The 13421-nt window shown below is 35.9% G+C and overlaps 2 protein-coding genes across 4 annotated transcripts in view; one reads left to right on the top strand and one right to left on the bottom strand.

The window, feature by feature from the left end:
- The window catches only part of LOC100795551 (NPC intracellular cholesterol transporter 1), a 39877-nt gene extending 35172 nt beyond the window's left edge, over positions 1 to 4705 (bottom strand). For 2 of the 3 annotated variants that reach the window (XM_006595575.4, XM_041009140.1), the window contains exons 1-8: positions 4538 to 4704; positions 4386 to 4435; positions 4224 to 4323; positions 4038 to 4145; positions 3602 to 3718; positions 1640 to 1790; positions 949 to 1193; positions 557 to 748 (exon numbers count right to left, since the gene is read on the bottom strand). In XM_006595575.4, the coding sequence (XP_006595638.1) occupies positions 557 to 748; positions 949 to 1193; positions 1640 to 1790; positions 3602 to 3718; positions 4038 to 4145; positions 4224 to 4323; positions 4386 to 4435; positions 4538 to 4573 (999 nt within the window). In that variant the 5' untranslated portion in view covers positions 4574 to 4704. Of the gene's footprint in view, positions 1 to 556; positions 749 to 948; positions 1194 to 1639; positions 1791 to 3601; positions 3719 to 4037; positions 4146 to 4223; positions 4324 to 4385; positions 4436 to 4537 lie in introns of all 3 variants that reach the window. The other variant, XM_006595574.4, reaches the window with a different exon arrangement.
- Positions 4706 to 5929: 1224 nt separating this feature from the next.
- Positions 5930 to 11791, top strand: LOC100796432 (exocyst complex component SEC15B). The gene is made up of 2 exons (XM_006595573.4): positions 5930 to 6363; positions 9271 to 11791. The coding sequence occupies exons 1-2, from the start codon at positions 6324 to 6326 to the stop codon at positions 11682 to 11684; spliced, it is 2454 nt and encodes an 817-aa protein (XP_006595636.2). The 5' UTR covers positions 5930 to 6323; the 3' UTR covers positions 11685 to 11791.
- Positions 11792 to 13421: the final 1630 nt, after the last annotated feature.

Genomic DNA, 13421 nt, shown 5'->3' with positions numbered 1-13421 from the left:
TTATGTATTTGGTGATTTGGAATATCATTTATTTAAGAGAATAAATAAAGGTTCCCTATTATTGCGAAAAACCCAAGTCCCACAATGACTAGAGATAAGGCAAAGATAGAATATATAAGTGAGGAGCAACCCTCACCCCATGAGCTAGCTTTTGGGGTAGAGTTAGGCCTAACCCACATTCTAAGACCTATACTTAGTGTTAATTGATAGACATTTGATCTCTATGAGATAGTTGGTTCATTACATAGTATTAAAGTCTATATGACCAAGTAGTCTAGAGTTCGGCCCTTGCAGCTCCCATTCTTTTAAATAAATAAGTTGAAATTAAGCACAAGACAAGTGAACCTGAACATTATCTGTGTTTCAAGCCAAAAGAGCTCTTGCATGAATTGATATGCACAGATTATTTAAGTATAAAATCAGTCATTTGACTTCACCAAACAATTAGCTTTTGGGACAGCGGGTTTCCACAATTATAATAATAACAAGAAGAAATGAAATCTTCCTTCTGAATGCCAAAACGATGGGTCAATACAAAACAAGCTTTTAAACATACCTCTGCAGGATGAGTTCCATCCTTTTGGAGGTTAGCAAAACTACTCCCTTCATCAACCATATCATCCAATAATGGTTCCACACCAGATCCAAGTCTCCTCCTTCCTCTTGTCCTTTGCAGCAATGCCCACCCAAACAACACGAAAACCAATACAATGTACAAAATGGCCATTGAAAAATCTACACATCTGACCTGTAGGTATCATTATACGAAAACCAGTTTCACAACATGTATCAAAAGCTGAAAGACAGTTTTTCAGTAGAAAACCAATTGTTCCACTGGATTATGATTCAAAAGGCATTACTTTTAAGAAAGAAAAAGACAGAATTTATTCAGTCATAAAGCAAATGAAAATTAATTATAAAGAAAAAAGCAGCCTCTATTGTTTCAACCTTTAGAGATCCAATTCTAATGGAGCAGGGATCTTTTCTGGGTGGAGAAGGTTCTGAACCCGAGCAAACAGGTGATGAAGGACAATCACCACAAGAGCAGCCCAGCGAAGTGTCATTACATGAATATACAGACGCATTCATAAGTTTCATAGGAGAAGAGTCAAGAATGGTTGTCTTAAAAAGTATAGAATACGGAGAACCAGGAAAACCAGGAGGAACTTTCTGACCAAGAAATGCAAACCACTCTGGCAATGATAATCAGAAAACACATTAGCAGATGAAGAGCAAGTATAATACATGCAGATAAAGAGAAAAAGAAATATTCTAATGATATGAAAAACATTAGCAGCTACTTAGTACCAAAATAGGAACAAGAAAAAGTATGTCTGCAGCAACTCAGGAGGATCTTTTGTATTTTTTTTATGGCTAAACATGTATATCTGCAATCTACCTCAGAACTACAAACACGACATACAAGGAGTAAACTAACATTAAATTAACTCCCCATTTTCCCATTTATTGTTGTGCAAAACTCAAGATCCATCCCCAAATTATAGAAAAACATGCACAATGAACATATCGATACTCAATACAAGAAGGGGTGAATCGTTCTAATTGAAAAGGTAAGATCACTTGATAACAGAGTTCATATATTTCATACAATAAATCCACCCATGTTATAATGAATCACCTTTAAAATTGCTAGCTCCAGCCCCAACAAAATCTATGGCCCTTGTATTCATTGTCCCAAACTTTACATCCTTACATGATTCATATAGACCTTCTCCAAAAGTTTCAGTTATGTAATAATCAATGCCATCCACAGTCATATTACCATTAACCTGAAATGAACATAATATGGTCAATATCAAATTATAATTTCAAGTCTAGAGTGAATTTATAAGACAAAATCACATGAAAAAAACTGATTTTTCTATCTATATAATAAAACAAGTATTTCCTATAATATAATAGGTCATAATGTCATATGCTCCTTAAAACATTACCTGCCTATTTTTCACCTGTCATTCTAACCATTGATATATTTTTGTACAGTTGATTCAACGATTGAGTTCTTGTTGGGTTTCTAACAGAAATTATTACTGCTTGATTTGGAGTCACTGATTTTCTTTCCAAACCACCTCATTCATTTGCTTTGTTTGCTTCGGGAGGTAGCACCAGGTAAGTTGTCCTCTTTCACAAAAATTATTTGGGTGGGGCAACGTGATGTTGCCTATTAATAATGCAATTTGTTTTTATTTTTCCCCCTCTATTCACCAATTTGTCATTACATTTATCACAAAAGTATAGAATACTGGACCTTATATGAACAAGAAAGCTACTTGGACTTGATTAAAAAGAAGGAAAATGACACCAGCAGCACAATGGCAAATTATTACTATAGTTACAAGTCAGCCATTTTGGTACATATTATAAGGAACAAGGCAACCATGGGAGTGCACAAGTCAACGTACTAGTTATTTATAAAATTGTGAGCTAAGTTTCATTTTTCCCAATAAGTCTACATAAAACACTAACATGATTATGGGTGCAAAACATCCCAGGGGGGTTATAAGGCTTTGGGCTTTCCAACTTCAACAGCTAGCTTTTGTGGTGTGGTTCTCCCAAGGTTTTTATCATAAACATATAACATTAACAAATAACAACACAAAAAGCATCAAATCATTACATTCTTCTAAACTTTTTTAATGAGGAAAGATTGATTAGTTATTGGAGCAATGAGGCATGATTAAGAAACTATAACTAAACATATGCAGTTTACCAATACCAAGCTAAGCAATATTGCAAGTTCACTAAAATCATATCATATTTCACACCTGAATTAGCATTTAGCCTAATAACTGAAGTTTTCATTTATGATTTCATTAATAGATACCATTATTTAGCTACTTTATTATTGTATTTTTTTCATTTTAAACATCTACCAGTGGAGGGGAACCTACTGTCATAAGAAAAGAATAAGCTTGCAATGAGGATAAGAGCCTACCTATGGATTAATTTTTTTTTATCGGCTCTAGAGACAATATATTATTTTCACTTTATTTCTCTTTATCATAAACTCGGAAGCATCCACTACATAATTTGCAATGAAGCTAAATATACATAAAATAGTTGCATTAATGGTGTGTTTGGTTGTGAGGAAAGAAAGGGAGGGAATGGAATAGAGAGGAAATATTTGAATTGAAGTTGTTTGGTAGGTAAGAAATATAAGGCATGGAACCCACATTGAAATTCAAAAATTTCCACACAATTTCACACAACCAAAAACATATGCACCCTCCATTTCCACACAATTCTCTTCCTTTCTTCTCTTTTCCATGGTATCCAAACAAGGGGTAAAGGGAGCACTGATCGGGTGAACAACTGGAAACTTTACTCCCCAAATCGTTCAGTATTATAGACTTCCTGGAACTCCAAAAACAGCATCTCCAAACCATAAAAACTAACAAACAGGGTAACATGCAGCTAAAAGAAAACAAATGCCAAAGTTGTACAGTTACTTTAAAAAGATATATATAAACCTAGAAGCACAGAAAACACTCATGTGACCATAAAAGAGCCACCCAAAAACTTAAAAGTAAAAAAAAAAAAATGTTACTAACAAACAAGTTCAGAGAAGGAAATGCCTGACCTCAGAAATAGAAGTCACGTTGATGAATAAACTCTGATTAGGAGAGCAAGAAAGTTCACAAAAAAGATTTAGAAAATTCCTCAAGCATGCTGGACAGCCCACTAGAATTGGTACAGCCTGCAAGATACAAAGTTTATGTTACTGCATAATAAAAACAGAAATAAACAAAATTCTGATTAGGATCGTTAGGTCAATATGTCATCATGTCAATGAGGTGATTAATGAGAGTAGTAAAAGAAAATTCATAAAATAGCCAGTACAACATAAACTGTATATATTCTCCCTCATCTCCTCTATACTAGTGCTGCATATTAGATAAGTTTTTGGGATACCCCCGGCCAAGAAAAAGATAAAGCAATTTATCATAAGCTAGAAATGGTTAAGAGCGAGCTAATGCAACAGACAACAACCAAAATCACCGAGTTAAAAAACTTGCCTGTTGAACCTGGACTCTTAGTGTGTCAAACTGATCCGCAGTGCAACAAACATTTCCAGTTATGGTGGGGCACAAACTTTGAATTTTGGCAGACAGTAGGTCATCAGGCTGGAGTTAGAAGATTATAGTTAAATGAAGATGGTGCGGCATTAATTAATTAAGTAAAAAAAGAGATGAATGAATTACCTTGACAGAAGGGGAACCATATGGGCAATTGAGAGCCTTGCCATCACTGCTTTGACCGCATATATCATACATTGCGCAGTATTCTTCAGAATGCTTAGCCCTAAAGAGAAATGATTAGTGGGTCGGAAAAAAGAATCTGAATGTAAATTTAGCCGTACGTACCTAAAGGTTTCATGTTGTGAGGTAGCAGGCGAAGAAGAGAGTAGGAATACCTACATCAAGATGGACAGTGGAGGTGAGTGATAGCCCAAGTTCAAGTCAAACAACCGATCAACAGGGTAAGATTAAGAGAAAGGAGAGGAATCAGTTCTTGCCTGTAATAGAAAAGCAACGGAGAAGATGATATCCATAGCAACGCGGATCAGATGATGAATGATGACACTGCTACACTACTTCATTCCTCAACTCAATGCTTGCGTCTTCCTCTTTAGACGGAACCTACAAGGCCAGTTATTAAACCTTTTATTCCTTTTTTTCATTTTCCCACGGATATTTTTCTCTTACGTCATTGGTTCCTGAATTTCTATATTCTGTCACATTAATTCCTGAATTTAACATTTTCCCACGGATATTTTTCCATTTCCAGTTTTAACGACTAAGCTAATTGTTTGGTATTTTCTCTTAAAACAATTAATTTTGAGATAATTACATCTTACCCTTTTATAACTTATTTTTCCTGTTCTTTTTATTCTTATTTCTCATTCTTATTCCTATCACATTCACACATTCCTCTACTTTTTTTTCCTCTCAGTCTCATTCCTCTAAGTACCCAAATTTGGACATTAATATTATTCTTGATTTCTTGTTTTCGTGACATGGTCCTATGGAGCATTAAATATAGATACTCCCAACTAAAGTTTATATCTTGGTTGGAAGTTATTTTATAATATATATATATATAGTCAAAATATATTTTTGGGGACAATTAATTGGAATATTTGACAAATCATTTGATACATTTGTTAAACTTTTACTGAGTAATTAATCTCTATTATTTTATTGAATAAATCCTACTAAACCTGATTTAATTTTCTTAAAATTTCTATGTAAAGATCATCTAATTAAAAAAAATGAGTAAATACATTGTTTACTACTTTATATTGCTATCCAATTACAAACCACTTTATAAAATAAAATTATTTATTTACTAAAATATAATTATTTTATCATAACTTCCTTAATAGTGAAATAATAATTTTTAATTATTTGATTGCACAAATTTTTACACTAAAAATATATAAAATTTAAACTCTTAAAAATCTCTAACAATACTCTAATGATAGAATTTAATTTATATGCATTCATACAATAAAAATTTTATTCCATCAACTAATAAAAAATTATTAATAATATAATTAAAAAACTTATCATACATACATGATATATAATTATCATCAAATAGTGAAAATTAATTGATATAAAATTATTTTAATTTAATAATAATCGTTCAACTCGAATAAGATTATTTTAGATAAAAGAATAATTTTAATCTTAAATAATAAAAAAATTACATTCAAGAACACAAATAAGTGCTCCAGCACTTATTTCAAAATATCTATTTCTGAATGTATATATTTCAAAATATCTATTTCTGAATGTACCTGTTTCAAAATATCTATTTCTGAATGTAATTTTTACATTCTATAATAATAGTTATTTCGAAATAGGGTGATATTCCTTTTCCTTTTTACCCGAATGGACGTTTCATCTGCGCACACCACCCTCAACCTCTAATTCATCATGACCTCGCAAACTCCCAAGGGAAAACCTCAACAACATCATTTCACTTCAAGCCTCTTCTCAGCCCCGTTGCTTCTCCACCGCACTCGCGCCACTCCTTTTCTGTGCGCTCCTCCAAGAAGGACTACAGCCACAGCCAAGTTGTAGAAGCAAATCAACATTATTGAAGAAGAAGGGATTCTTCAAGGGGATGGTCGCCACAACAGACTTTCTCGTCGGTGCTAGTTTCTTGCGTTCGTTGTTGGGTGAGTCACGGTAGTAAATAGTGTTAGCGTCTGGAACGGCATTGGCATCAGAAATCATGCTACCGAGCCAAAGGCGGCGGTGGAGGGATCGATTGTGTAGATTTAGGGGTGAGACATGTGGGAGAAGGGAGTACTGAGACTCATACTCATTAAAGGTAATTTTTTCCATACAATTAATATGGGGAGTGCAAGAAACAAATGCCAGATAAATATATACTAACTTTGAATATGACTAGACTTGTATCCATGTATATATAAAAATCGGGACCAAGGCCCAGAAAGACTACACAGGAACTAGTCTAGGGGTAGCAACTCCATCAGCTTGCAACTATTGACTTTAAAAAGTTGAATGTTGCTGAAACATCATAAAATCCCCATTCATGTCATGTGTACTATAGCCAATGCATCAGCACAATAGTTTTCCTCTCTCTATGAACATGATAAACAATAACTTGAAAGAAGGAAAACGTTGAAGCATTGATGCTTCAGATCATGCTCCAACCAATGGCACAACCATCCTTGAAATTTGGCTTATCCAAGTTGACTAAACTAAGAGCACCTTCAATTCCTTGTAAATCTTTCATTCATTTTATCCATACAAAACGTAATAATTCCGTTTTTGACACTTATCATTTAAGGCTTGGGCATCCTTCTAATAAAGTATTTGATCAAAGTTTGTATGACTTTTATGTGAAATACAATGTTAATAAATAAAGCTTCTCTCACTTGGCAAAGCAATCTAAACCTCCTTCTGGCCTAGCACCACATTCATTAGTCATGCTTTTGCTCTAGTGCATTATCTTCATTGCCTGGACACGGTTATTTCCTTGCTGTTGTTGATGATTATACACGACAAACTTGGCTATTTCTAATGAAATTAAAATCTGAAGTGCGAAAACAAATGCATAATTTTGTTGTGTTCACCAATATAGTTTCTGGACTCTTCTTTCTTTCACTAGTTTATATATACGTAAACAATTACATTGTATCTAGATAGACTCGACAAATTTAATGCAAACACTTCCCTGATAATGTTGTACTATAGAGACCTCTCCATTTGTTTAGCAGAACACAAATAATAATTTACACTTTACCATACTAATACATGACTTACCCGTACAAATCTGTGAGTCCAAGAAATACATAATGAACAACAGGCAAACTCTTCAACGGAGAGACAAATAACACAACCAACCAACGGGATTAGTTTTCTTAAGAGAAACTAATTACTACCGTCCTGACGTGGAGAACGATGGTGCACAGCCTAGTGACCTTGACGGTTGGCGGCATGAGTAGAACGGAATTTAGGCTCCACAGGTTTCTCATTGGCAGCTTGAATTCGCTCCAAATTCTCCAAAACGTCCTTCATTGATGGCCGATGTTTGGGCTCAGATGCAAGACATTTCATAGAAAGCTGAGTTATACAGAATGCAGCTTTGGATGGAAATTTTCCTTCTAATCGAGAATCCATAATGCCCTTCAATTTTCTTCTGTCAAGCAGGTAGGGTTTCTTCTAATCGAGATTGAATTAACAAAAATATAAATCCTAGAAATAATTGAAACTGAAAACCAAACCAACATTAGGGTGCAGATGTCCAAAGATTTGGTTGAGATTGATGGGTGTCCCTTCCCATTTTCAGAAAGAATACTAACTGTGGTAGTTCCATCTTCTGTATTTTTCCACTGTTTGGGTTATTAAAAAAAGAAGGGTCTTACTCAACAGTACACACTAATACTTCCAAATAAAACAAAATTACCCACTTTAATTCAATTTTGGGACTAAAAAATCTCCGTACCAAAGCAACCAGTCTTCCAGTAAACTAACTGACCATGGGTGCAGCTGTAGCACCAAGACCACATGAGCTAGGACCTGTTTCGATAAAACTTCTCATTAAGAATTTGTAGGGAAAGAAAAACTGATAAAATGAATTAAGCTTTTCCCACAATTTTGTGCATCCCAATAAAAATCTTTCTTCTTTTAGTTCCTTAACCAATGCCCTAAGGGCACTGGTTAGCATTTGTCTTTAAAGAATTATCATGTTGAAACTTGAATTCCTTCTTTCCTTGAAGCAGGAGCAAACATACTATCTTCGATTCAATTATGTGTGTGTAAGTTCTAGGACAAACATAAAGATAATCTCATAAACCTAAACTAGCATACTTCAAATTTTAATATTTAAATCATACCCATATTTATCACAACAAATAAGATGCACCAACAATAAGATATTAACAATGACAAGTCAACAAAAATAGTGAATATTTCTATCATCTTGGAATCATTTTATTTTCCATCAAATTAGATCAATAATAACCTGCCATTCATTTTCTAAGTAGTTTAAATGGAATTTAACATTTTAAGAACACCATCATCCATTTTGATGTTACACCATGCATCATCAAATTAGATCAATAATAACCTGCCATTCATTTTGATGTTACCAATAAATACCATGAAAGAAAAAAAAAAACCAACAAACTCTATATTCATAGTTCTTATTGTTTGATGTCATAATAAGACTTTTTTTATATAATAATGAGACTATTAATAAAATATCTTTATTAATTAATCTTAACAAATAAATTTAACTATACACAGCATTCAGACATGACAGATGTTCATTTGATTCTAAACGTTATCTTATTCCGGAAAGTAAGATTTTTTTGTGAGATCTTAAATGGGTAAAATCGAAGCTATGTTTATCTTTCGTTGGTCCAGCTTTTATGACTGGGTCAATCATTTGTCATGTTATTTAATATAATTATCATTTACAAACAATAACAACCGATTCCCAACACCAAAAAAACAGAAGTTAGCATTACATTTTTTAGGTTGTTATAGCTGATGCACCCACCACATGTAGTTCTACAATGTATAAAGCGACTTCTTATTATTCAATAATCATTCACATACGAGGTCTGAAATAAATATTTTTCATTTTTCTATTAAATTACCAAAATATCCCGAGAAAATTATGCAATACCCAAAACTAAAGACTTCCGACGACTCTGATGGCGTGTCCGGAAATTTTCTGAATCCCTAAATTTTCTCCTCCTGCCAGGGCGCGTATCGACGACGATGCTCTCCTCCAAACCCCCGCGCCGGAAAGTGGTTCCGGCGAACGGCGATGACTCCGCCGACAAACTCGACCAGCTCCTTCTCTCCTCCGCCATTTGCAACAACGAGGACCTAGGTCCGTTCATCCGCAAGACCTTCGCCTCCGGCAAGCCGGAGACCCTCCACCACCACCTTCGCCACTTCGCGAGGTCGAAAGAGTCGGAGATCGAAGAGGTGTGCAAGGCTCACTACCAGGACTTCATCCTCGCCGTCGACGACCTCCGATCTCTCCTCTCCGACGTCGATTCGCTCAAGTCCTCCCTCTCCGACTCCAACTCGCGCCTCCAGCACGTCGCGTGCCCGCTCCTCTCCTCGCTCGACGCCTTCGTCGAGACGCGCAACGTCTCCAAGAATGTCAACCTCGCCATCGACTCCGTCCGCACGTGCGTGAAGCTCATGGAGGTCTGCACACGCGCGAACCGCCACCTCGCCGACGACAACTTCTACATGGCGCTCAAGTGCGTCGACGCGATCGAGCGCGAGTACTTGGACCAAACGGCGTCGTCCACGCTGAGGCGGATGCTGGAGAAGAAGATTCCGGAGATTCGGTCCTACATCGAGAGGAAGGTGAACAAGGAGTTCGGTGACTGGTTGGTGGAGATCCGTGTCGTGAGTCGCAATTTAGGTCAATTGGCGATAGGTCAAGCCTCGGCAGCAAGGCAGAGAGAAGAGGATCTAAGAATTAAGCAGCGCCAAGCGGAGGAACAGAGTAGGCTCAGCGTGAGGGACTGTATCTATGCGTTGGAGGAAGAGGAAGAAGACGGAATCGTCGCCGGCGGGATCGGAGAAGACGGCGGTGGAGCCGCCGGGTTTGATTTGACTTCTCTGTATAGAGCATATCATATTCATCAGACTTTAGGGTTAGAGGATCGGTTTAAGCAGTATTATTTTGAGAACCGGAAGCTTCAGTTGACTTCGGACTTTCAGGTTTCGTCTATGACTCCTTTTCTGGAGTCGCATCAAACGTTCTTTGCGCAGATTGCAGGGTTCTTCGTGGTGGAGGATCGTGTGTTGAGGACCGGGGGTGGGTTGATTTCGAAAATGGAAGTTGAGAACCTTTGGGATATTGCTGTTAGTAAAATGTGTTCTGTCTTGGAGGATCAGTTCTCCAGAATGCAAACTGCTAATCATTTATTGCTTATTAAGGATTATGTGAGTCTGTTAGGAGTGACTCTGCGGAGATATGGGTACCCCATTGATGCGTTGCTTGATGTTTTGAGCAAACATAGGGATAAGTACCATGAGCTGCTTTTGTCTGACTGTAGGAAGCAGATTGCGGAGGCGGTTGTGGCTGATAAATTTGAGCAGATGTTGATGAAGAAGGAGTATGAGTATTCCATGCATGTGCTTTCTTTCCAGATACAGACCTCAGATATCATACCAGCTTTTCCCTATGTGGCGCCATTTTCATCCACTGTGCCGGATTGTTGTCGCATTGTGCGGTCTTTCATTGAGGATTCTGTGAGTTTCATGTCGTATGGCGGGCAGCTTGAGTTCTATGAAGTTGTCAAGAAATACTTAGATAGGCTTTTGAGTGAGGTTTTGGACGAAGCTTTAGTGAAGCTTATCAATACTTCGATAAATGGGGTTTCCCAGGCAATGCAAATGGCAGCGAATATGGTTGTCTTGGAGCGTGCTTGTGATTTTTTCTTTCGCCATGCTGCACAACTTTCAGGTGTTCCCTTGAGAATGGTGGAGAGAAGCAGAAGGCAGTTCCCTCTTAGAAAAGCCCGTGATGCTGCAGAAGACATGCTCTCTGGGCTACTCAAAGCCAAGGTTGATGGATTCATGACATTGATCGAAAATGTAAATTGGATGTGTGACGAGGCACCTCAGAGTGGAAATGAATATGTAAACGAGGTCATAATTTATTTGGAAATTTTGGTTTCAACTGCTCAACAGATATTGCCATCTCAAGTCCTTAAGAGAGTTTTACAGGAGGTTTTTGCTCACATATCGGAGAAGATAGTTGGGACTTTAGTTAGTGATTCTGTTAAGAGGTTTAATGTGAATGCTATTAATGGAATTGAAGTAGACATCCGGCTCTTAGAGTCATTTTCTGATAATCAGGCTTCCCTTTTCTCTGATGGGGATGTTGATGTTCTGAAAGCATCACTTGCCAGCTCAAAACAACTGATTAATTTGCTGTTAAGCAATCATCCGGAGAATTTCTTGAATCCAGTGATCAGGGAGAGGAGCTACAATACTTTGGACCACAAGAAAGTGGTGATTGTTTCAGAAAAGTTGAGGGATCCTTCCGATCGGCTCTTTGGAACCTTTGGTAGTCGTGGGGCCAGGCAGAATCCAAAAAGGAAATCACTGGATACATTGATAAAAAGACTTAGGGATGTTAGCTGATTAAGCTTAGAGCTGTATGTAAGGCACTTCCTCTTGTTTTAATTTTTTTGTTTTGTCTCTAGTTCCATTTTGATTATGAATTATTTAATACTGAGTTGTTGATAAAATTATTTGGTTTAGGCCAGGCTATCACTGTCTTCCAAATGCATTTTAAGATTTTCCACCATATTTGTTTGAAATGTATAATTCTTATGCTCTTGTTTTTTGGATTTGATTTAAATACTTTCATATCATTTTATTGTGTCTGTTATGAACTGTGTTCCTCCTGTTTGTTAAAATGTCTTTAATGTGTAACATGATGCTTGCTTTTCCTGAGTAGCTGCTGGTGATCATTCAACTTTCATGTATCTAGGTCCAGAAGGCTAGAACTCCAGTTAAATTACCTCAGATTTTTCGAAATATCATAATCATTTTCTTGACATTTGTGTCCTTGTTAATCAGCCTTAGCCCTGTATTGTACATCATTGTTTGGCTGTAAACCTTTTTTATCAGAAAAATGAAAATTTTATCATGTTCTAACCTATTGCTTCTTGAAATTTGATAAATAATAGATGAGGGTTGAGATTATTAAAGGGACATTGATCCACACTCAGAGCTTTATAAAACATGATTGATAGCCTTAATCCTTGGGTTGTGAAATTGAAATGAAGTTACTTTTTCAATCCTTTTGTAACGATGGTAGGTTTTTACTCAGGATCGTATGAAGGTCTATAAAAGACACCAATTTTGAAAATAAACCGATAAACCCAACGCACAATATAAATATTATATAGAAATCCTTGAGCTAAATTGAATTAGAGAAGCTCTTGAGCTGTGGAACAAAATCAATCCCAAACCAATCGAAACCCAATTTGCGATTGATGTTGTGATGTGATGCAAACAGAAATTGTTTAACTATTAATTAAACCATTGCATATAGTATTGAAAATTAGCTGCACAAGACCCAGTTGAATATACAGGACACCAAATTGCAAGCTGAGCCATATTGAAGTATGCAGCTCACGAAATTGCAGCATACACTTATTGCACACGAGGGGGCAGCTGTTTTAATATTTTCTCTGTTGTCTTGTCTTTGTTGTTGAGTTAGTTGCACTCCCGTGTCTGTGCTGTGTTCAAAGCTATTTTTAAACAGAGTGGCACTTCTACTGACTTTGATTTACCATCTGTCTTTTCAGTATGTGTTCAACTGCGTAATTTATAAAGAAATTAAAAATGATAGATTTTGATATAAATGTCTACAGTTAAGATTGAATTAGATATATAAAATCTAATGACAATATATTATTTGAAATTGGCTAAAATTATAAATTGTGTCAAAATAGACCCTATCGAATAAATATTAAAACTTGAGTTGATATAGCCAAGTACAGGTTGGCCATACCATACTTCTGGATGGTTGGTATTTAAATGATACTATAAACCATCAATTTTATCATTAAAGTATTGTTCTCTCTCCTAAATAATCCCTAAAGTAAAAATAAATAAATATATACGATAAGTAATTCTTTAAGTATTAGAAATTATGCTCCTTAGTTTCTTGATTATTGAGAAATCCTTAAGATTAGTCCCTCAATATTAGTAAAATTAACAATTTAGAGATTAAATTGGTGGATATTTCATACTTTAAAGATCACTTTTATGATTTTATTACTTTAAGGACTATTTTGGAAAAAAGATAATACTCACGGCACCAAATTGATGATTTATTCAAAAATATATATCAAACGGCTGTGAGGG

The sequence above is a fragment of the Glycine max genome, chromosome 14, assembly GCF_000004515.6.
Source record: "Glycine max cultivar Williams 82 chromosome 14, Glycine_max_v4.0, whole genome shotgun sequence".
NCBI lineage: Eukaryota > Viridiplantae > Streptophyta > Magnoliopsida > Fabales > Fabaceae > Glycine > Glycine max.
This window is presented reverse-complemented; position numbering and strand designations above follow the sequence as displayed.